This window comes from Halichoeres trimaculatus, unplaced genomic scaffold (assembly GCF_033239565.1).
Source record: "Halichoeres trimaculatus isolate MK-OKI-2021-1 unplaced genomic scaffold, fHalTri1.1 fHalTri1_scaffold_24, whole genome shotgun sequence".
In the NCBI taxonomy this organism is placed as follows: domain Eukaryota; kingdom Metazoa; phylum Chordata; class Actinopteri; order Labriformes; family Labridae; genus Halichoeres; species Halichoeres trimaculatus.
The window spans coordinates 1789007-1814089 of NW_027437202.1; the positions used below are offsets into that span (position 1 = coordinate 1789007).

Consider the following 25083-nt stretch of genomic DNA (forward strand, 5'->3'; position numbering starts at 1 on the left):
GTGTGTCAGTGTCTGTGTCTGCCTCAAACCCCCTCTTCTGCCTGGATGTTGATGTTTTGGTTGTTTCAAGACATTTCTGGGTCGAGAGTAAGCGTGGTTACCTCAGCCAATCACAGAGTCCTAGTGACTTTGAGTGTTGATGATAGCAAGTGGAAGAAGCTAATCAGAGTAGCAACGATAGTGGACGTAGCACAGAGGAAGAGAAACAGAACTAAAGTGAATAAAACGCGAAACAGAGAGAGCTATTTCCTAAACGAGGGTGAAGCTTGGTTTGACTTTACTTGCTTTCAGGTACACGAGCTAGGTTGCTGTGCCAAATAGCTTGTGCTAACATGCTAAGTCAGGTGCATGTCTTTCAAGTCTCTCCCATGTAGAAACGTGATGCTACAGGTAAATGCTGGGCAATTGAGTGTGTTCACGTTGTCACGGTCGGAGGCTGTGGGGGTGTGCTGCAGCTGGCACTGAGCCAAGGAGGAGGAGCCCAGTTTGAATGTTGTGTTTACTGAATTTCCTGCTGACTCTAACTTTAAATTTGCACTTCTGTCTCTTTAAAAAGACAGAGCCTGTCTTGAATTTTCCCAATGTCCCACTAGAAAGACAGTCCAAGCTTTTATTGTGAAAAGGAACATTTATTTCTGACCTTCTCATAAACATATCTCTAACAACTGCGGTGCAAGCACTCATCTCCTTTCCCATCAAAACGTCCACAGAGACAGAACATGTAACACCATGGTCACAGAGTTCAAATGGAAACATTAAATTAAGCACTACATATTTATATCAGATACAATGAGAACACACAGCTGAATCAACTGGCAGGGGGAGTTAAAGAGGTTGTTTGAGTGTACCGGGTAGTGACACAAAGCAACACAGAGAAATGTAAAACCAGACCTTTGTTTCTACACAAACAGGCGTAATCTCTGTCACCGTTAAACTCACATAAACATGGGTTATGGGAGGTCTGTCCCTTTAAATATCAACATGAGAGGGAAAATCAGAAAGAATACATGTTTTCAATGCAGTTAGATTCAATTAAATAAGACCTTGGTGTGTAATATTTCAAGAGGATAAACAGGAAGACACTCTTCGTTTAGAGGAAATGAGTCATCAAGCTTCTCTCGCAAAATAGTCAAATGCTTGTTTTGTAGAAAAATGTGCATCAAATGTGCATGTTACCTCCATAGCTCCACGAACAACCTGCGACTACACAGCTATGTATCACGTAAAACAAAAACTGCCAAAAGGAAAAAAATAACATGTTCCCATAATAAATGTTTGTTAATTGCACCAAAAGAAGTTCTTGGAAACCTCGAATAAAGTTTGAACAATGTGCAAAAGAAATGTAATATTAGCATAATGCTATTTCCTCTCTGTCAGTTTTTAAAAATATCTCAGCTTATGTAAAATTTTCTGTAAAGACATCTGAACAGACAGCATCGACTACTTTGGTTCCTTCTTATTAAAACGAGGGGGGAGATAAGGGGAGGTGCGTTTAATGTACAAAACAGCAGATCTGCTCCTTCCAGCTACTGTGATTGATCAAAGTCGAGGTGTGTGAGTGTGTGTGGGGTTTTCAAAGTGCTATATCTGATAAGGTGAGAGTTAGGAATTGATTGGTGGCTTGTTTCCTTGTTGTCATGGTACGGATGGCTCAGTTTGGTCCATTAGTTTCTTTTGCTTGTCATCATCCGTCAAGAATCGCTTCAAGCTTTTAGAAGTGGTGTTAACTTTTAGACATAACGCACAACTTAAGAAGTGTTAGAAAAGTTGCATGGATTCAAAATAGTGATTTCATTTGCTGCAGATGTAGAGTGTAGCGTTCAGTCTTGGGGATCCAGTCCCTCTAAATGGTCGGGGATGGGTAGGCCGGTAAGGATGGTGAGACACTTGTTCCACACGTTGAAGACAGGACACACAGGCTGGACGAAGGACACATGGAATGTGTGCAGGTGCTGGGAGCCCACTGCGTCGTAGAAGGTCAGGTAGCCAGCGTCGTAGTCCAAGAGGACCCCGACGCGCCGCAAGTGAGGCGACGGCTCGATGGCAAGCTCTTTGCTGTTGTGGCGAACCACCCAGGAGTTGTTGCAGCGGCAGAGCACCCAGGAGGCCGAGTTCTTGCCGATCCACTCGTGCTTGGGCGCCGACTTGTAGGCAATGCCCACAGCGTACCTGTGGAGGGATGACTCTGTTACTGCAGATGTTAAGAAGAGGCCCAAACGCTGACTCAACTCTTTCATCATCTCACCATGTGCTTCCTCCAATCAGAGCCTCCCAGTAGTGACGACCACTATCAATGTACACGTTCCCCACCACGCCGTAGCTGCTCTGACTGGTGAAGCGCTCCTGGCTGTGGCCTTTCTTGGACGTGGTCTCGTCCCGCTCCACCGTCAGGTTATCGTGGGACACTTTGAGCTTCTTGTGGGCTGATTTGGGGTCCAGCTTGAAGGGCTGGCCTTTTCGGGGGAAAGAGGAAATGAAAAACAAATTAAACTCTGCGCAGTATTGAGATCTATAACAGTGGGGCATTCTTTACAGAAAGCTCATTTATTTCAGTTAATTGAATTTCATGTTTGCCAGTGGGGGAAATCTGACGCACAAGTGGAGCATGGGAAAATAACAAAGCTCATAAGCTCGTCGTCCGCCTGTGTTTACACATGACTTCTCAGTCAAGGTCAACCCCACGTGGAATGCTCATGTTTCGTGGTCTTGTACTCACTGTTAGTCTTCAGAGTCCCCGGCTCACTGCTCCTGCTCCCCGCTTGGTTAATAGCCTTGACTACAAAGATATACTTGGTGCCACTCTGCAGACCGTGCACGGTGTAGTGGTTCTGCTTGATGTTGGGAACAATCATCCAGCTCTCCAGCGAGTTGCACAGGCCTAACAGAGGGATGAAAAGGCAGGGTGAGATAAGGAGAAAATGCAGGGATGATACAGTGCATGGTCAGCTCTTTCAACCAGAAAGCAGACTTTAAATTTACAGTGGCTGAAAATATGCTCGGGTGAAGATGTTGTACTTTATTTAACGGATAGAGCTGAAGAAGGAAAACACATTGGTGCAGATCAGTTTGATGAATAACTGCAGGCACTCTCAGCCCAAGAACAAAAAACAGAAATAAATCCTTTTTCTAAAAGTTTCTTGGAGTTTGAAGGTGTCTGAAAGAATGGTCTGAAACTTGTAGCCTCTCTGACTCTCTGTGGAAGTCTTCAGAACATGAACACTGATGAATGTTCAGTATTTTCCTTCCAGGCTTCGAATGTTTGGCCTTTTTTTGCCAACAGGAAGTGCTGCTCTTTGTTGGCTACCTAAGGGCAGTGGTGTGCACAGGAGGAGGGCAGAGGGGGCAGCTGCCCCCACTCCTGGCTCAATTTTTTTTTTTTTAAAAAGGCATTCCAAAGTGCATTACTGGAGCAAAAAGAGCACGAAAGTGTCCTCTGGGAAAGGCAAAACACGTGCTCAAGTCTCATTTTGTAAGACAATTCTTGCCTCCAAAACACCCGTCCAGTGCCCTCTGGAGTCAAAACTCACGCTAAAGAGCCCTCTTGAAAGCCCAAACAAGGGCTAAAGTGCCCTCTTGGGAGCCAAAAGGTGCTCAGGCGTCCTCCAAAAAATGTGTTAAGTGCCTTATTGAATCTAAACTCACACCAAAGAGCCCTATCAGAGCCCCAAACGAACGCTAAAGTGTACACCTGTGAGCCAATATGCGCTTAGGTGCTCTCTTTAGTAAAAACTCACACGACAGAGCTCCATTGAGAGCCAAAAAAAGGGCTAAAAGGCTCGCTTGGAAGCAAAAACACATGCTTTAGTGCCGCACAGGAACCAAAAAGTGTTCAAGTGTCCTCCAAAACATGCTTATAGTGTCTTCTTGCATCAAAGCTCGTGCCCTCTTAGGAGCCAAAACTTGCACTCAAGTCAACTTTTGGGAGCCAAAATGAGTGCTGAAGTGCGCTTATGAGAGTCAAGTAAGTGCCCTCTTGTGAGTTGAACCCATGCTTAAGTGCCCTTTTGAGTTAGAATTTGGGCTATGGTGGCCTCTTGGGAGCCAAAACTTGTACTCAAGTCAACTTTTGGGATCCAAAATGAGTGCTGAAGTGCCTTTATGAGAGCCAAAACCCACTTATGTGCCCTCTTGTGAGCCAAACCCTGGCTCAAGGGCTTTTTTGAGTCAAAACTTGTGCTTAGGTGCCCTCTCGGGAGCCAAAACTTGCACTCAAGTCCCCTCTTGAGAGCAAAAATGAGTGCTGAAGTGCTCCTCATGAAAGCCAAATGTGCTTAAGTGCCCTCTTGGGTCATGTTTGTGCTTTAGTACCCTTCAAAAGGAGCACTAAAGAGCTCTTTTAAGAGCCAAAACACATGCTCAGGTGGCTTTTTGAGAGCTAAAATGTGCATGAAGTTCCCTTTTGCTGGCTGTATTGTGCTGAAGTGCACTCTTGGGAGCCAAAATGTGGCTTCACTGCCCTTCTGGTTGGGAAAACGCACTTAACTGCCCACTTGGACGGCTAAAATGTGTGCTAAGGTGTCCTCAAAAACATGCAGCATTTTGTTCCATTTTCATTTCAGTGGAAAGAACACGCTTGATTTGCCTTTTTCATTTGTATTCGCCCCTTGCCTTCAAAAAGTCTGTGTACGCCACTGCCTAAGGATAGAAAACATCTGTTGAAAAGCCTTTATATTTCCCATTAAGAGGTAAATATTATAAGTTTGTGTTCTGAGTGCAGTTATTGTATCTAAGTTTTGGTGAATTAAAGATGACACGTAGCTTTCTCTGTTTAATATGCGCCAGACTGCAAGCCTCATCAAATAAATGTGCAGGAACAAAAGAGAAATTTAATCAGTCACTATCATTTAAACACATATTTCCCACAGGAAATCCATTCAGCCTGCTGCATCCAGCCACTACACACACACACTTACACACACGCTCACACACAGCTAAGGATACTGTTTATGTTTTTTATTACGTTAACATTACAAGACTGCAACTTCCTGCGTAGTTATTCATCTGAAATGCTCCAGAGGGAATTTTCCAGCACGTGGCCGGGATGCCAAAAGCAACACCTCGAACAGTATCAGACGTGAAAACAGGAGGTGAGAAGAATCACGCGTGTTAATGAACAGAGGGAGAGACAGGAGAAGAATGGGGAGAAAAGCAGTTGTCACGTTAGATTAATGACTGTTGATTTGAATCGTGTGGAAAGCAGTAAAGAGGGGTTACCCAGGGATGGGCTTTTTGAATCCAGAGGAGAAACACATGAAAAGAGACTGAGAGGCAGTTTGATTGAAAGGGAACAGGGGAGCTCGCCTTCAGATGCCCTGACCCCATTTTTCTCCTCTTGTAGCTGTTGCTCACTCGAGTGTGCCTGTGATTTTCAAGGCCCTGCGTGTTAGAGTGTGTAAGTCGGCGTGTACTGTACGGTCTGTTGTCGTCTCGACACCGCGGCGTGTCAGTCAGCGTGTGCTTGGGGTTCATTTTACAGCTTTCATCCCTGCTAATACGACATCTCACTCCTTCCACGTATGAAGTCAGTGAAGTGGCGTCTTTTACCGGCTGCTCTGAACGCAACATGGCGTCTCTGCAACGCTATCGTCAAATCGTTCCATCTTCCCCCACAGACTGCAGTGATTTGATGTTTGGAGTGATAGGAGGCTCAAGGCTGGAGGCTTCTCTCCAGGAGCTCCCCCTTTAAGTAAAACACTACGACTCCCAGCAGCCTTAGGGGAAGTCGTGGCCATTAGAAGTGTGTCATGTTACCTGTAGGGATCACTATCTCATAAAAAACAGGAATACATTTTTGATGGATTGATTTTCACAAGATACTGTCACATAAAAACAGGAATTTCTGAAAAGCTATAATGGTTGGTCAAGTGACGTGAGGGTGTAGCCACCAGAAACACACTTTTAACCTGAATAACTATTTGACGGGAAAACTGGGTTTAGAATATCAGCAATTGTTGGTGTTTCAGTGTAAAGTGTGACCCTATTAACTGGTGACCTCAGCCAAAAACCACCAACACGTTTGGCTCAGCAGTTAGCAGTTAGCAGTTAGCACAGTCACTCTTAACTCCATAACACCTGTAGTTCTGTAACAGTCTGAACTCAATAAGGAGTTGACTCCATGGTGTAGTCTCATTTCTGGAAGCTGAACATAGAATAACTGGACATTTGTATGCTGTTTATAGTTTCAATTCAGTGTTTAAAGAATGCTAACCCATTTAAATAAATGAAGCTAAATGTTGCTTCCATCGCCCAAATGCGTGCGCATATTTATGATGACGTAAATCCTGTTTTTTTAATGCAATAGTGATGCATTAAAAAACAGAAAATCAAATATTAAAAAATAAATTCCTGTTTTTAAGAGAAACTTATCTTGTAACCACTAGCATATATTAGCATCTAGCTAGTGCTAATTGTTCTGTATCATTTTTTGGACATTCTAAGATTTATTACAAGTTGAATATACCAAATAAGAGTAGTAAAATATAGTAAAATTCTGGGTTTAAACAAAAGGTATAGCAATGTATGCTAACCGCTACGACATCGATGCACTTTCCCTTTGTACGTTAGCTTCAGGAAAGAGCAAAGTTTTTATTTTGTTTTGGTACATTGGGTAAGAAGTTTACACATGATTAAACTTTAAAGTATGATTAACCTGAAGCAGAACGGAGTCATAATTTTAAGCACAAAAGCAAAGTTGCTAGCTCAGGCTAGCTAGTGTTAGCAGATTACATTATGAAGACACGTAAAATTTAAATTATCTTGGATCCTTGTGTGCTACATGTAACTCTGATGATCTGATCGTACTTACTGGCAATGTTGGACTGCCCGGTGAAGATGGCGTACTGCAGCTCGTACGACACAACCGTGAACTCATCATCAGACGTCCAGTGCACAGCGATGGTGTCATAGGACGCGGTGCAGAGCTCCTCTCTTATGCACGGAGCGCTGGGAGCTGCAGAGTCCAAAAAGAAGAGAACGTCATCCAAGATATCTTTCCTAACATCCCCAAAGACGGCTCACTGGAGGGATGTCACTTGATTAACCTTGTGTGTGTTTGCTTGTGTGTAAAAGCTTGGTTACACCCAGGATTTAAGATGTTCTTTCCAGTCCACTGGTAGACGGAGCATTAGAAGCAGCGAGGAATTGGAGTAATAAAAAATTCAGATACACATTAACACAGCAGGAAAGTAAATAATCCTTTTAGCAGTGACTAATGTGGGTGGTTATATAACCAGAGATTCTAGATTGGATTTCTTAAACTTGTGTATTGATTCATGTGCGCTTAATAGAGATACAGATGTTTTTTATACTCAGTGGTGTCATAAATAAACGCTCTGCTTTCATACGAAGGAATAAAGACACAAAGCAGGAGCTGGAATTGATTGTAAAGCCACTTCGTATCTTTTTCAGTGTCTGTCATTCTCTGCTTCTGTCATGAGTGGCTGCACATAGTGGAGTGATTCAGGCTGATTCACTTAGCCACAAAAAATAATAAATAAATAAAAAAAGGCCCTCCAGCGAAGCCCTCATGCATCGCGGGAGAGTAAACACGAGCCAACCATTTTCACAAGCCTTCTATTCCACTACTCATGACGCCTTTTTTTTTTTTCATCCCCGGCGTGCTCGTAATTCATGCAGTGACATTTGGACGGCGCCTTGCAAATGGGACATCAGAAATTAATGTTGAAAATTAATTTCTGAGTTAATAGACTGGGGCGCCGTTACTTCAAACGCAAATGATTGAAGACAGCAGGCTTCAAACGGACACACACACAAAAAAAAAAGAATGTTAAGCTGGGTGGAATCATAATTAGAGATTTGGAATAATGGTCAGTCAGCAGGAGGAGACTCATCTTACCGGTGAGATAATCCAGATTCTCCAGCAGCTTCTTCTCTCTGGCGAAGTCCAGGGCGAACGTGTCGAAGGTGTCCGTCAGGGTGATCTCAGGGATCAGAACTTGCGTGGATGCCGTCGCCATTGAAACCCTGAATCAAAATCAGACAGTGAAGAGTTTTTAAATCTCTACATTTAGTTTAACATGAGCAGATTTCTTTTAGCTGTAAAAAAAAAAACTTCCAATTGTTACTAAACATCTTAGCATGAACTTTTTGCCCTTTCCCTGAAGCCAAACTTAAAGTTTTCCCGCTGAATGATTCTGACATGTGTGGGCCGGCGTGGGCCGTCTGACCTCTCGTTGATGCTCTTGGCGGTCTGCAGGAAGCGAGCGTGATCGGTTTCTTTCAGCGTCTGATCGGCCTGCGTGATGAGGGCAGAGGACCTCTCGATGCACTGCTTGCAGTTGGAGATTTGCTGGGCGAGCTTGCGCATCCTTTGAGTCTGGAGGACAGTGGGAGATGATCAGATCAGGAACGTGTGAGGATGACCTCGTCTGGGTTAAGATGTACAGATTACGAAGAAAGAAGTTTGTGTTTTCATTTTCTGACGGAGAAATCTCTAGGTTCACTTAGACCTTTCTGTATCAACTTACTTATTGACTGTAGCATAAACACAACACCTTATTCCTATGCAGAGAGTAAACCACTTCCTCGACAATGTTGATCAAACATCAGTTAAGCTTCTCCCATATTTGTGCTTCAAACCTTATTTCGAGGCATTTTAATGATTCCATCGCAGGAAATCTGGGTTTATCTTCCTCCCGTTCTGCCTCCCTTTCCCCACAGCGAGCAGAGATTTCACCAGACAGATTGAGGTCAGTGGCTGGATTGAGGTCGAAATATATTCCATCAGCAGTTCAGCTGGTAAAGAACTCTAAACAATGTAATCTCAGTCTGATCCCCTTTCAAATTTGCAAGTCATCGTGGTGTGATAAAATTCAGCAGGAAGTTTTCTCAGAAAGAGCATTTTTAGGTTTTATTATGATGATTTAGCACTCAATAAAAAGCAATTTGTTTAAATTTACTGGCCCTGAAATAATATCTCCATCTCCCCTGATGCTTCCTGAAAGCTGAGGCCAACGTTGAAGAGAATGCATCACGTCCCTGCTGTCGTTAGACACAGCTTTACAAAATATAATTTGGGTTAAGAGTAAAAGAAGCGCCCCCCCATATGCTCCGGGATCCAGTTTTGGCCAGTCGGACTGTTTTGGCCGTCTGTTCAGAATGTGTCAAAGGGTCTGTGGTTTAGGAAGATGAGCAGTTCGCCGTCTGTTCACTTTGCTTGGATCAAGTCGAATGGCTGAGAGTCATGTGTTGGACTCAAAATGGAGGAATTAGAAGTCGTATCATTCGAGGAATAAAAAGCTTCAAATTTGGAGTTTGTCACCCAGAAGCATGAAGACTACAACAGTTTGTCTGTTCTTTGGTGGAAACATGTTGATGTGCAATATAAGGGCTGTTGTCAGTGTGTGGGAAATGGTTCAATGACTAATCAGGGCATCATTAGTGACTTTGAATAATGATGTTATTATGTTCAGGAAACTACACAAAGTCCTATTTTATATGACAGGACTATGCATAACCTAACCTAATGTAACATGCTCTTACCTTATGGTACATGACTTTAGATTTTGTGACTTTAAGTTTTGTCTTTGTCTTTGTCTCATTGAGGACTACATGTTACATGGCTTAACATTACATAACCTCATGTTATGTGACTTTAATTTGAGTTACATTACTTTAAGTTAAGTTAAGCAACCTTACATTCTATGATACTATATCAGATGACTTTACATTACATGGCTTTGTCATATTACTTTACATGACTTTACATTAGTTGACTTCAAGTGACATAACTTCAAGTTACATTACCTCATGTTACGTTAACTGACATTACATGACTTACCAATACTTGAAATTACATTTGTTGACTTTACTTGATTTTTGCGTTGACTTTACTTTATGTGACTTAACGTGACTCTATGTGACTTAACTTCAGGTTACTCTACTTTACTTAACTTTAGGTTGCTACTTTATGTGACTTTACGTAACTGTAGGTTAAGTAACTTTACTTAGCATGTTTTTACTTTACATAACTTTACTTTATGTGACTTTACATGACTTTGTGTGACTTAATACGACTTTACATGACTTAACTTCAGGTGTCTCTACTTGGCTTAACTTTGCGTAGCTACTTTATGTGACTTTACGAAACTGTAGGTTAAGTAACTTAACTCACAATGTTTTCACTTTGTGGAAACTTTATTTTACTTTACGTGACTGTAGGTTAAGTGACTTTACTTAGCATGTTTTTTCTTTACATAACTTTACTTTATGTGACTGTACATGACTTTATTTTATGTGACTTTGGGTATTGACTTTACGTGACTTAACATGACTTAATATGACTTTCCGTTACTTTACGTGACCTACTTTAAATGAGTTTACATTACTCTACTTTACATTACATTTACTAACTTTACTATATGTGACTTTGTGACTTTACATTCACTAACTTTACATTGCATGGCTTTGTGACTTTATGTTTAGTAGCTTTACTTTATGTGACTTTATATTCAGTGACCTAACTTTACATTACTTACATGACATGACTTTGTGACTTTATGTTTAGTGACTTTGCTTAATGTGACTTTGTGACTTCATGTTACATGACCTAATGTTACAGTTCTTAAAGTTATGTGACTTTAAGTTTTGTGAACTTACATTATGTGACCTAACAGTGTGTGGCCTTACCTTACGTTATGTGACTCTAAGTTACATAAGTTTACATTAGGGGACTTTACATTTTGTTAGTTTGCATCATGTGACTTTACATACTTTTTTTCATCATTTGCAAATCACACTACTGAGAGTACAGGTGCTTTTGTTTTCACGAATTTTCAAGCCGTGGTTGAATCAGTTATATTTGTATAATGATGAATGGTAACATAAACATGAGTGAGTTATCATGTGGAATTGAAAAAGGCTCTCTGAACTGTTTGTAGAGAAGACTACAAAGGGGAAAGATCTTCCACAGGTAGCCTGAGGCCAGGCTAAAAAAAGGATGGAGCTGAATAATTCAGGCGAGACTTAGAGTGGAAGGATCTGGAGTGAAAGATGAGTATAAAAACCAGTAGAGGAAAATGAATGGTATCTCCCGTCATGCTCTTCGCCCCCTTTGAGTGTTCAACTCACCTTCCCCTCCTTGATCTTGCTGCCAATGATCTGCCTCCTCTGCTGAATGATTTCAATCAGGAGATCACACTCCTCCATGAGCTTGCCCTCCTGACGGGACGCGTTCACCTGAGAACCAATTCAGAGAGAGGATGAGACCAAGAAAGAGATGGATGGATGTGTGGATGGATGGTTGGACGGATGCTGGGCGTGGAGGACATGCGGGGATATATGTTTAAGGGCTTCACATCATGTGGAGCGGGGGACAGCATGTCATTTTCATCCATCAGCCGTCCCTCCTGTCTGAGGCAGACACTCCAGGAAGATGAGGCATATTCAGGCACTTTGCCTCCCGCTGGCTCGAGTGCTGACTGACAAGTGAAATAAGCAGGAGGCCCTGCGGCTGTTGGAAAGCAGACATGACACTCAGACTGGAGTGATCCAGATCAACCCTGCACTGAACGGGGCTGTCCTAACTTTATTTAAAAGTTCTCTGACTGCGGGTTCAAACATCTGTTTGGCTCTAAATCCACTGCTGACAATTAAAGCTGAGGTGAATTATTTAATGGAGCTGGGAGGTGTTTGGAAAGTGTTGTTGATTATAGTCCTGGTTGTTCTGCCAGGGCTGTGGTTAGAGGGCCTTAAGAAGAAAAATAACATCCAATCTAACCCTCCGATGTATCTGCGTCTCCTTCCAGCTGGAAGCTTTACAATCCAAGTCGGCTATAAAAGTTGTTCAAGTCCAATTATGATCCTGCAGGTCGTTGCATAATGTATAATTCCTCGCTGTGGTCATTTCCTCGTGGCCCTTTCATCACCTTGTAAAGCGTTTTCTTTCTGCGGCTGAGCGATAGCACGGGGAGCAATGAAGAGGAAATCCACTGCTACTCAAACATGCTAACGCTGCCTCCTCACACGTCCACAGGTGTTTATTGATGACATCACAGAGACTCTTTCACCCGTCTTAAAGCAGCGTTCTTGTGACTTTTTTTCCTGCCAACAGGCACAATTTGCCACCTGGATTAAATCCTGTGGTGTATGCGAGGCGTGCTAATCTGAGCGCCTCAGTCCTGCTGCTGCTGCTGTACGGGTGCATCTGTCTTTTCCAACGCTGCTAATTAGCTTCTTTGACATCGCCGTGACAGCTCGGGGGAGATTTAGCTGCTTTCAGCATGAAAAACTTTCTTTATGTGATACTTCTGTGGCTCCAATTAGCATACTTGTACAGATGTAAACAAAAGGATTTTGCGGTTAAAGCATCCCCAAATATAGACTCTGTGCACACACAGTATAGCTCAGTTTTTCTGCGGTCACATCTTTTGTTATTCTGCAGATTTTCGCTTATTCCAGCTTTGTTTTTTACGCTCCATTTGGACCAGTCGCTGTTTCCAACCACAAAGAAACAATTTAAACTCAAACAGAGCCGTAACGAAAGTTTGAGGTTTGTCTTCTTGGCGTCTGTAGCTGTTTAGCTTTCTCTGACATTTTCTGGCGGGGAAAAACAAAAACTCAATGCGACTAAAGGTCTCGAGTTGAAATATTGCTCATCTGACCTGAACAAACGCCCACAACCCTGCACCATCACACACAAACACAAACACGCTGGATGATAAAGTGATTAAAAGTAGAGCAAATCAGCTCTGGCACATTTTCCTTCACAGAAGCGTTTTTGGAAGCGTGGTGCTGCGACGATGATCATTGTGTGAGAAAGAAGCAGACACAAACACAAACAGAGAGTCTGAGCAGAGGACATACGGCATGGAAAGATGTGGAACATCTAATGACTGTGGGCAGAGGCCTCTGGAGCCTGTGATCAGACTGACAGATTGTACCCTGGCAGGGACACTAAGTGACTCATTTAGCACAGAAAACACACACACACACACAGGCATGCATACAGAAGTGATTCAACCCCGATGTGAAAAGTTTTTGCAAAGGGAGGTGGTGTCAAACTTTACAACCTGATGCGCTCAGATACAGAAGAAAGACACATGTTCTTCAACTTTTTCATCACAACAATGAAGATCTAACAGTTTGGATCTCATCCTCCTGGTTCCACAAATGCAGGGATTTAACATGGCACACTTAGGATGGAGGATTAAGGCCATGTTAAAGCAAAAAATAAAAGTAATTTATGAGATTAATCTCATTTGATGACCCTACACCTTTCCAGGGTGAAGTTATTTCATATTTCTGTGTCATATTTTATCAGTGCTGTCATTTGCAGACACTTTGTTCCAACAAGAGACAGCTCTGCATAGAGGCCAATGTAAGAGGACGGCTTGTTTTGAGGATAATGTGTTTGTACACAGCAAGTGTTTTTGTCTTATTTTCAGTAGAAATGGTCTTTTTAGACTTAATATAAGCCACGTTCACCTGACCAGTCCAGAAAAATGTCTTGTTTCAAGTTTGTCAAGGAGAATTAATGAGGTCTGAATTACTTGAAACAAGTGAAAAAAAAACTCTGCCAAAGGAACAAGAGAAAAGTTTCTTGTATTAAGACATTATTCTAGTTTCAAGCAAATTTTTCTTGTTCCATTGGCAGATTTTTTTTAATTTGTTACAGCAATTCAGACTTCATTTGTGTCTTTTAATAACTTAAAACATGACAGTTTTCTGGACTGTTCAGGTGAATGTGGCTCATATCAAGTATAATGAGACAATTTTTACTCAAAATAAGACAAAAACACTTGATAAGATTTCTGTTTTTTTTTGTTTGTTTGTTTTATTTTGCAGTGTAGCTCTCAGTGTATCTTGCTGTGAATGGGTAGCGGAGTGGGTTTTGTGGAGGTAGTGTTCCACAGATGAGTTTTTGATTGTGAATATCTTTCTGACCCTATGTTTTACAAAGCCCCAGTGACATAGTTATCTTTGCAGGGTCCTTATACTCATAATGGTGTTATGCTGATGTACCAAAAGAGGACACTGTTCCCTGTTTGTGAAACTTATGCTAAAGTAAAACTTCACAAGATGCTCCACGCTCCTCATTTTTGTGCAAGGAGCTCCAGTGGCCTGGCTTTTAAACCAAAATAACAAGTTAATTCTCCTAAATTTAAACTCAATTTTTGTAGATTTCTGAGATTAATTTGGTAATTGTTTGACTCTGTTTTCATCAATTTATGGCTTTATTCTTGTAATTTTATAGAATTAATCTCACAAATGTATGATTTTGGAGCACCGATGGCCTAGCGGGCTAGGTTGCGCCCCATGAGGTTTGCCCTCAAGTGGGTGGAACAGGTTGGAACCCAGCCTGTAGCCTATCCCCCACATGCCACTCTATCCCTCTTTCCTATTCTATTCTTCTTTCTTCTTCTTCTACTCTCACATGAAAGGCATGAAAAGCCCCCAAAATAACCGAAAAACAAATAAATAAATACATAATTTATTAATTCATTTTTGTAAATTAATTAGAATATTATCGTAAATTTATGACTCTGTCTTTGCAAATTTATTAGATTATTTTTTTTTAATTCATTATTTTATTTTCATAAATTAATGAGAAAAATCTCATAAATCTTTGAATTTATTTTTGTAAATTTATAAGATTAATCTTTGTAAATTTACATCTTTTCTTGTAAATTCGCTGTCCCATTCTCATAAATCTTTGTGCATAATCCAGTTAGTTTATGATTTCGTTATTGTACATTTGATTCTTTATTATCATAAATGTATAAGATCAATCCAGGTAATTTTTAGGATTAATCTTGTAAATGTACAACTTTATTCTCATAAACTGATGACATTAAACTGTCACATTTCTTTTTTTTTTTTTTTTTGTTTAAGTGGCACTTTTCCCAATCGTACCTTTGACTTTATCAGAGTGAAAACTTTCTGGGCACAAGTTTTCTGATGTTCTTAAAGCATCTTTGCAGCAACTTCTGGAGCTTCAAAAATGTGCCAGAAAATCCCCGCAGCCATCTCCTTAAAAGCTTCAGAGCAGATTAATCTGATGTGAAATATTTATTTAAAAAGTCACTGGTGTAGCGCTGCTTCCTGCGTGCTTTTCTTTTTATAGCTCTGTCATTTTTACGCCTCCTGGCTTTGCTGAATGTGTATGTTTTCCTCTGCGTGGGCCATGTGACTTTTCTCACCTCGTGAGGTGTTGTAGGTGAAGTTGTGACTATAATGCATTGTGAAGCTCATTCCTGAGTGGGTCAGTGATTTATTTATGATAGGTAAAGTGGGCAGTTTTCTCTTTTTTATTTGCTCCTTTCTTGGTTAATCAAATGGATCGAAAAGGTTTCTAAAATTCCTGCATCATCAAAATTCCCCCTCTAGCTAAGCTCCCAGCAAACATCATCTCGTGCTGGTAACACACACACACACACTTACACAGCACTCTGGCTAAAATAAATTAATAAATAAACCTCTAAGTAAATCACAATCCTCTTTCCTTTGCAGTTTGTGAAGGTCTGCCAGCCCGAGAGGCTGCTCTCCATTATTTCCAAAGCAAGATGTCGCAGCCTTTCAACCCCTGTGGCATCGCTTTATTTAAAGCTTCTTAGTGGGACGAGCGTTTGATGAACAGGCGGGCTTAGCACAGAATTTCCCTCAGTGAAGCTCAACACACACACACATACACACACACACTTGGTGAGTTATTAATTTAATGGTAAACACGAGGAGAAGAGCAGATGGTGTCAGTTTGGCTGCTAAACTTTGCTACATGCTAAGCTAACAACACTTTTCTCTCTTCTTCTTAAATCTTAAATCATCAAATGAGTCACTTCTTCTCTTTAGAGGAAATAAAGAATGACGTTTTATTCTTTTAATGCAGTTTTTAAGAAATAATGAGGCAGAAAAAAACAGAAAACAGACTAAGTCTGATTTTCTAGGCATGTCTGGAGGCGAATTCCACATTTCAGCAGACTCACGGGTCAGAGGAACGTGAAGACTGACTCACCTCTACATGTTGACAAGTCTGGATCAGCTTCCCCATCAGCGACTCCAGCTCATTGTTCCTCTTGATCAAGTTGCTCAGGTTGGTGTCCAATGCTTGCTGCAGCAGAAACAAACAAAAAACAACAGAAGAAGAAGAAGAAGAAGGAGTGAGAAATAAAACAGAATAAAAAAAGACTCAGGCACAGAAGAGAAAAAGACACTAGAAGATTTCTCCTCTGCTTGATCGAGTGAGAGGAGTTGCAATAGGACCTCAGGCGCTACAGCAGAAAACATGAGGAAAGTTGTAACAGCACGATGAGGAAATAGCGTTTGATTCCTGGTGAAAATCCAGCAGCATCATCTCTCCTTAAGAAGCCTTAGAGTTCTCAAAGTGGAGCCTTCAGAGCCCACATACCTCTTTGCGTTGGTGATACCCCTCGTCCCTGTACTGCCTCCTCATCCTGACCCGTCTGAGCCGACCGAGGATTCTACTCTAGGAGAGGATGTGACTGGGACAGCCACTCCACTGAGCACCAAGCCATGCGCAAACTCGGCCAAGCGGCAAATTAGGCATCAAAAGCTTTTCCCCTATGAGAGCACGAATCCAGAGCAGCAGCAGCAGCAGCAGCAGTAGCGCTTTCGGCTAACGAAGCGGCAAACAGGTGACAGGACGTCATCTCTGTCCCCTCCCTGTTTCCTCCTCCCTTTATATCCCCCCTCTTTCCTTTTTTTTTTTTTCAAGCACAAGCTGTCTCTTTTACTTCTAAGACCGTCATATTATTGCCAAACGGAGCGTGTTGCTTAAGCTGCTCCGATTGCCGCGCCTCCACCGTCCCGTCCAGGACTTGTTTTGTGGCTGAATTTAAAGCCCTGACTCTGCAAACGCTCAGAAGTGGTGGAGAGGAGTGCGACGGAGCAGAAAGGCCGGGGCTGAAAATGTCAAAGGTAGTGGAAAAAAACTACAACTGCAACTACACCGAGGATTAAAAAAAGGAGCTTCCCCATTGAATAAACAGCTACAGTATGTGCGCGTTGCTGTGTGCGCGCTCTTTCATGACACTGGGGGCTTAATGGATGGCCTTAATACGGTCATGACACACAAAAGCAAAAGAAGGTCTACCCCGAGAGGAACGTAGCGCTATGGTTATCATACATGCAGATGAAAAGTAAACCTCTTAAAGGAGCAGAGCCAGGAAGAAGAAGGAAGCAAGTTCAAGACTAAACTGTCCGTCACAAGGGGTTAACCTTCATCTGCAGCGTCCGGCATGCTGCCAACCAGAATAAATCTCTCTGAGCTAAAACAGCCCGTCAACTTTTATCATGTGTCAATCATCCTGCTTGTTTTTCTGCCTCTTTCTTCCCCCAAAGTTTACGAACACCTAGCAGCAGCAAAACCACTTCCTATGACTCACATGCTAATATACAGCTAATGTCTCACAGCGTCTTCGAATATCTCCCAGAATCCACTTTGACACTAATGAGCCTGATGGATCTTAATCCCACAATGTGTCATTTGTAGGTGCCTATGTGTCCTCTTTCCAGATATGTAAACCACAGTGTCATCAGCGTATCAAGTGAGCCACACTCACTTTCTCTTAACCAAGCATGGAGACAGGTAGTGTTGGAAACTTCCTCCACGAGCTAAATCTTTGTGAGATTTATGGTGACACTGAGCAGGATTGTGTTCTCGGAAAGCCTCAACGAGCTGCCAGAGTTTCACTCGATTCTCTCCCTTGTTTTCCAGAAGTTTAGAGAGATGTGTGTTAGAGCAAGTAGAGCAGGGTGGCCATAAAGAGTATAAACTAAGGAGGGAAAACTAGTTCAACACAATCGATTTGATCATTTCCTGCTTTGTCATGGCTGTATTGGGTGATCTATATTTGTTTGAGTGCAGCGATATGTTTCCCTGACATCCAGTTTTCTGCTTTTATCCTCCTTTGCTGATTGAATACAGTGTGTTTGTATCACTCAGAGAGAAGCAGAGATGACTTGAGCAGAAAAAAAGAGACAGAGAAGAAAGAAAGTGTTGCTCTGGAGGAAATTGGAAATGGATGGAGTGATTGTGTTTGTGTTTGATTGAGAGACCAGAAAGGAACACTCAGTACAGACCGAGCGCTGCACCATGAACTTTAAACTCTCGCACAATGAAGCTTCTGCACTTCATCTGAAGAGAGGAGATGGTGTTTTATTTTTCCTTTACATACAGGCAGAACCCTTATTCATTAGAAGCAATAGAGATGTTTTCCAACAGATGAAAAGGAGACATTGTTGCTGCTCAAGCAGCAGCAGCTCTCTCTTCATTGTCCTTTTTTCCTCATTTTTTCTTCTTTTAAGCTCTCCTCATAATTTGAGACTTTCATTACTTTGCATGTTTAAATTTTGACATTCTGACCTCAAACTGGCTGCGTTTGCTGTGGTGTTTTCACCGTGTGTGTCCAGAGATCCTACATATAACCATGGTCACATTGTTTACACACAAGATTTCACCTGTTAGCAGTCTGTAGCATGTCGATGCTAACAGGTGCTAGGGCCAATGTTTCCCGCGAGCAGAGGAGAACGCGCCGGTGCGGTGTGAGCTAAGAAGAGGAGACATCAACCTCTCCTTCGATCCATTGTTACGGTAGATGTAAGGTCTATCTTCAACAAGATGGTCTAGCTAGAGGGTACACTAGCATCATGCTATTCACAAACATGGCTTATGCAGCTTAAGCCATATGTCCGGTTCTACCTCTACCATGGTTGCATTGTTCACACACAAGATTTCAGCTGTTAGCAGCTGTAGCATGTCAATGTTAACCTGTGCTAGGCCCAATGTTCCCTGTGATGTAAGTCAAGATGAGACAACATGGATCTGCCCGTCCATCCATGGTTATGGGGAATGTGAGACCTGTCTCAATTGAGATGGACAAACTAGTCATGCTAACCTAGCACCAGAGGAAATACCAGATATTCTGTGAGCAGACAGGACAAATGAGAGTGAGACTGAACAGATAAATGAGCAAGTCAAGCTCAGTCCTGGACCCTCTTATTGTTTCTAGTTGACACTTATATTATTTTGTTCATATACACTTGAATTTATGCACTAAACACTTTCTTGTATTGCTGCAATGACTCTGAATTTCCCTTTGGAGATTAATAAAGTACATTCTATTCTTTTTGAATAGGTAATTTTTGTCACTGTATCTGTTTTTCTCTACTTGTAGAGCCATTTTGTCACTTATCACCTCCAGGAAGACCTCCTGTAGAGTTCCCTCCACTGTTGGGTTCACTCTCTGATGCTCACATCTCATACAGACGTCAAAGAGAGGGAAACAGGGAGGGCATCCAGGGGACAATCACTGTCAGATTGCATTGAGTCAGCTCTATAGTACACCTTGAGATTGCTGCTGCAAGGTGAGAACTTTAAAGGTCAGACTAACAAGCGCTTGAGCTGCTATTGCTCTTTAATGACTCCTGCAATGGGAAGTTATTCAGAGTCAAGGTAAATTCAAGGGTGGAAATAGTCCCTATCATTGCTGGAGCTGTAATAAAAAGGTAGAGTAAGGGAACATTTGTGATATAAAAGATGAATGAGACAGGCAGCCGGAGGACAAAAAGGTAAACACAGTGTTTATCAGTAATGCTGCCTCTGTCTGTGGTTGATGCTACATGTGGCACTTGACAACCACAGGATGTTTGAGACAGCTGATTAGACCGAATGGATTACCGTACATGAAGCTGCGATTTGAAGCACACAGCTTTTCCATCTTTTATCCTCAAGGTTCTTTCTCCTGCAGACCCACAGCCAAGGACTTTAAAAAGCTATTTCCAGCCGCCTCCTCAGTCAATTTCCTGTGACGGGGGTAATTTTATCTCCCCCAAAAAAAGGATGGGTGTTCCCACAGTAACCTCCACAGCTCTTATCAGACACACGCAAAAAAAGCTATTCCAATCATCTGATATGTTTTTTTTTCACTTCCTGTGCAGCGTGGGGGTATCTTTAGTTCCTGCAGATCAGGACAAAACAGCGATATGCACGAAATGGTCCGGAAAATACGACAAAAACTGTTTGTCAGACTCAGGAATGAAAGAGGACGTCATATCTGTGTAAAACATGTAACATCTCAAGCACTTTGAGTTGTTACCGTTCGGCTCACAGGGCACAAAAAAGCTTTCATGCCTGAGCTGCTCCCACTAAAGTTTCTCTCTTTATGAATTAAAAATCAAACGTGGCATTCAGCGTGAATACTGCATGACAGGCGGCTGTTTCCTGTCGTAATTAGCTGCGTCTGTGTTTTCCTCCCTTGTTGCAAAGTTTGCCTCTCAAAGCTAAAGAGCTAGAGTGCTTCTTGTGATTAAAACCGCCCTGCATTAAGCGTAAACACGTGCTTATATAATCACAACTGAAGATCAAATTAGACCCTGTCGAGTCGTGGCTGCTTTTACTGTATGTGTCACGAAAACGCCGCCGCCGCCACACACAGAGATTCTGAAAGAAACGGAAGAAGAAGAGAATGTTTACTGAATTAAGGTCAAGTGAGCTGACATGTACAGCTTTCTACTTGGAGCAGAGTTTGGCCTCAGGCTGAGATGTATTTAAAGCCTCACTTATAATGAAGATGCAGAAAAACAAGTCGGACAGCGAGGGAAGCGGAGATATGGGCGCAGTTTGCTGCAGCCTCTCTCAGATCTGCCTTTAAATCAAGATTACAGTTGAAAATTACAAAACTTCTATTTCTTTCCTCATCCTAACGCTCAGATTCTGTCAGGTCAGCTCCAGGCTAACAGGGTTTTAACCGGTGTTCGTATTAAGCTTGTGCTGTCTGTCTTGCATAAAAGCTTAACATTTGGTAAAATCCCCTCAAACTTTTTGGCGTGTCTGCGTCCTCTGAGGGGTTGTCTGAATCTATCAGACAGGAGCCAGGCAGGACATCTGTAGTGCGTGTGTGTTGAAAAGTTATGTATCAGTCTTACATGCTTCTTCTTCAATCTGCAGTGACAGACTGAAGCACATGATTCATTCATCCTGACAGCATCAGATCCTGCACCTATCACTCCCCTTATCAAACCAGTCTGACTGCAGGTGATTGACTGTTTAAGCATCTTTTTAAGAGTTTCCTGATGTAACATCTTCAAGGAGTTCTCAAAAAATGATGCAGCATAGTTAAAATTTAAATAGGCACAAGTACAAAACCTACTCGAGGTAAAAAGCCTGTAGTGACCTGCTCCACATGAGGCTCTTCACTTATTCAGTTTTGCGCCAGAAAGTGACTCATCATACGCTTTTTGGGAACTGGAGTTTAGAGATGTTCATGTGAGGGGGTTTAGCTCGAAGTATTGTGACAAGACATGTTTGTGTTCACATGTGATGCGTGTTTACATGAAGCCCTGGAGCAGTGAACAAATGGTGAATCACATGTTGTGCTGTCTGCATCTGTGCTTCACATTTGGTCCCCTCTCATGCAAACAGATGATATGAAAGCTCATTGAGCTGTCTTCATGCTTTGTCACGTGTTTTTCATTAAGACAAGGCTCCAAATTGGTCCAACATGCAACCAAATTTTTTTTCTTTTTCGTCATCTTTGTATTTGGAGTCTGTCGTCACTGGTAATGTCTGCTGTGATGTTTTTACTGTTTTTGTCCCTGTGTTTGTCTGGAGATCCTACATGCAACCATGGTCACATCATTTACATATGAGATCGGCTGTTTGCAGCCTGTAGCATGTGGATGCTAACCAGTGCTAGGCCAGATGTTTCCTCACGTGCTGAGGAGAAGGAGGCAAGGATGGCATGCTGGTGCTGTGGTGAGAGCTAAGAGGATACAATATCGACCTGTACATTTGTCAGTGGTTATGGGGGATATAAGATCAATTAGAGGGAATAGATATGGCTAATGGAGCTAACACCGCTCCCCGTTGCCACATTGGAAGGATTTTACCTGCTGTGGGAGTTGTAGCTGTCATCCCTGATGAACAACATGTCCCGTCCTTTTCAAAAGACTTTTTACCTTTATGTAATACATCCGAATTGTGGGACAAATAAAGGAATATCTTATCTTAAGCCCTGGGCCTTCAGTGAGAAAACTGGAACCAGTGAAGAAAATCGAGTCTTAGATAGAGCCTGGCCCTGAGACTGAAATTTAAAAAGAATCCAAAGTTTTTTCTTTCAGACAGGACTGGTTGAAACGGTTTCTCTGGCTGAGGTACAACAAAGAACAGAACACAAAGCACAGCGTTTACTGTCAGGAGTGGGGTCAGAATATGGTAATTGTGCTTTCATGTAGTCTTTGTGATCATCATCTAGCCGGTTGGCCATCTGAGGGGCATGTGACAGGAAGAGGAGACCTGCTGTTAGACTCAGTGAAGCACTTTAAGCATATTTCTACATCTTATTCTTGTTTAAAAATCATTCCTATTGTATGAAAGTTGTGGAGGTGGCCTCATGGCTGAAAAGGCAACCCAATGAAAAACTTGGGTGCACCTAAAGTTTGTGCTGTTGCACCTAAAACGCTGCATGTGCTTTGCTTACAAAGCTTTGCAACTTCCCAGCATGCCTTAGCACAAAGAAAACTCATTCCTGCAGCTGATAATTAGCCTGTACCATAACTGCTGTGTGAGCTGTGCGCAGTGACCTGAGGAACGCCGCATTATCTCGCCAGATGAATGGAGGGAGAAAACAGAAGCATGATAATTAGATGATGCACTGACCTGTAGTTTTCTTGCTAATTATTCCTCTCTGCTTAAATTTGCTGAAACATGCAAGATAAGACAGTGCAGATGCACCCAGCTGCTGTGATGGTAAAGGGCGGAGGCTGAGCGGCTTGGAAAATGAGAGGTTGCCAACCAGGATCAGGGCTGGTGTAATGGCAAGGGGGTCCATTAGCAGCAGCATGCCGATGAATTCATTCCTCAGGTGTGAGTTGCTGCTTTTTCTTCTCTGAAATGAGCATTTCTGCTTTAAGAGATGAAACTGGAGTCTGTGCAGGTTTTGCAGCCTTGGCCCCAGTTATAGGCTTCACTTTCTTCCATTATAACACCAAAGCCACGCCACCTCTCTGAGGATGTATAACAAATTCCTTTACGCTCAAACACGTGTTTCAAACCTCTTTAAAAAAGGGGAAACCTGTTCCCCAAACGACTGAGGCTGCGTAAACACTTTACGACACTTTCCCCCTGCACCGTGCTGCTCAGCGAGCTCCCTGGGTGAATGACACTTTGGAAAAGTTGAATAAATGTTCTCACACGTCTCGCCGTCGTATTCCCATCTCCAGTAGCTCTGCTGCATCACACCCATGCTGCTTCTGTGTCCATTACCGACACGCTCTAATCGCCACGCTCAATTAAGCACACCTACGCCCAGCAGGCAATCGGCGCTTGTTAACCTGCAACCTCATTGCAGACTCCATACGTCGTCACTAATGACACTGTGCATATTGACGCTGTTTGCATGCCTGTGAATACCCTTCCGGCACACTGGCATGGAGTAGTGATTATGCTAATTGCTTAATTATTCAGGGGAGATAATAATTCAGCAGGAGAGGATAAAATCTCAGCTGATAATTGAGTGAGATACCTGGGTGAGGGTAGGGGGAGATTTGACACGGCAGAGAGGCAGAAAATTTAAGTTTGAATTCATAATGAGTCAGAAACAAAGGAAGGCCTCTTCACCTTCATTTATTCTAATTTAAAAGCTGCAGGTTGATTCGGTAAGTCAGTAAAAAGTTGTCTTACCCTGAGTTTTTCGTAGCGGTCGCTCAGTGCTGCCACCTGGTGGTCCCTGTGCCGTCCCACCAGCTTGCACAGCGAGCAGATGAGCTGATCGTCGCTCACACAGTACATGTTCACCTTCTCCTCCTCGTGCTCCAGACACTGGAGCCCCCTGAGGTGGGAGTCCGGCATGGGCTCAATGAGCCTGTGTCCGGTGAACGGCTTCTTGTTGGGGTGAGTCGCCCGCAGGCACTCCTCGCAGTACGACACTTCGCATGTAACGCATGTTTTCACGGCGTCCTGTGGCGGGTCCTGCTCGCAGAACTGGCACTGGACCGGTTCAGGTGGTGTCCCCGGGCTGGACATGGCGGCACTTACTGGGACCAGCGCCAATCTGTTGCTCCCTTCCTCGCCGGGTGAGTTGGGCCCGCTGTGGGGCGCAGGCAGTGGCAGAGGCAGCCCAGCTGAAGACGAAGCCCTCTGGACTCTATCGATAATGTTCTGCAAGGTCACGTTTCTCTTAAGCCCTTCAAGTCCGCGTTCAGGACTCAAGGAAATGACATATCTACAGGTGGGGCACTGGAAGGCGCCGATACTCTGAACGGACTCGTTGGTGGCGCAATGGGAGATGAGGATGCGGTGGGCGCAGCCGAAGCACAGGCTGTGGGCGCAGGGGAGCAGCAGCGGGTCTTCAAAGAGCTCCAGGCAGATTGGGCAGGTCAGCTCTGACTCCAGAGTTTCCATCCTGCTCAGAGGAGGCCAGGCGGGACCAGGCGCAGCGTCAGCGAAATCCAGAAGAGCCGCTCAGCTGTCTGCGGGCCGGAAAGACAGAGAGGGATAGAGATAGAGGGTGGCAGACGGGGGAGAGGAGAGGAGGGGAAAGAAAGCAGAGGGATTTGTGATTAAATGGTGTGAAACAGCTTACTTCTCACCGTTTTCTGGGGAGGGTTTAGATCTCAGTGGAGCAGACCAGTAAGTGGACTCAGAAAATCCTGCACTTAACACCCTGCTATTGACTCCTGCTAGCTTGGACTTTCATGAACACAGGTATCGATCTCACATGCCTTTTGCATCTTTGCAAACCTGCAAAAAAGACCAGTGTGTGCAGATATTTGACCCCCCAGAATATTTGTTGCATAATGCATCATCACTGGTGACGAGATCTCCCAAGTTGGAGAGTTTAGCTGGTGTTAAATGTGAGCTTTGTGACAGTTTTCAATATTTCATGTGATTAAAATCAGTCCGAAGTCATCGTTAACTTTTCATGTGGAAAGAACATCGCCAGCGTCTCTGGGATCCAGACATCGTCCTCATAAATCGATGTTATCAGCGTGTGCTGAAGACAACTCAGAGTTTTGTGCAGCTTGAAAGTTGTGTTTCTCTTTGTGCCTTCTTTATTTATGAGCTTAGCCTGAGGGCACTGGGAAAAAAACAAGTCAGGAGAGTTTGTT

At 42.9% G+C, this 25083-nt stretch overlaps 1 protein-coding gene across 2 annotated transcripts in view; it reads right to left on the minus strand.

Annotated features, from left to right (window-relative positions):
* Window positions 1-639: 639 nt before the first annotated feature.
* The window catches only part of LOC141786098 (E3 ubiquitin-protein ligase Midline-1-like), a 50386-nt gene continuing 25942 nt past the window's right edge, over window positions 640-25083 (minus strand). For both annotated transcript variants that reach the window (XM_074664821.1, XM_074664820.1), the window contains exons 2-10: window positions 23657-24444; window positions 15971-16066; window positions 11089-11196; window positions 8187-8335; window positions 7856-7983; window positions 6806-6949; window positions 2717-2878; window positions 2246-2453; window positions 640-2169 (exon numbers count right to left, since the gene is read on the minus strand). In XM_074664821.1, the coding sequence (XP_074520922.1) occupies window positions 1821-2169; window positions 2246-2453; window positions 2717-2878; window positions 6806-6949; window positions 7856-7983; window positions 8187-8335; window positions 11089-11196; window positions 15971-16066; window positions 23657-24376 (2064 nt within the window). In that variant the 5' untranslated portion in view covers window positions 24377-24444 and the 3' untranslated portion in view covers window positions 640-1820. The remainder of the gene's footprint in view (window positions 2170-2245; window positions 2454-2716; window positions 2879-6805; window positions 6950-7855; window positions 7984-8186; window positions 8336-11088; window positions 11197-15970; window positions 16067-23656; window positions 24445-25083) is intronic.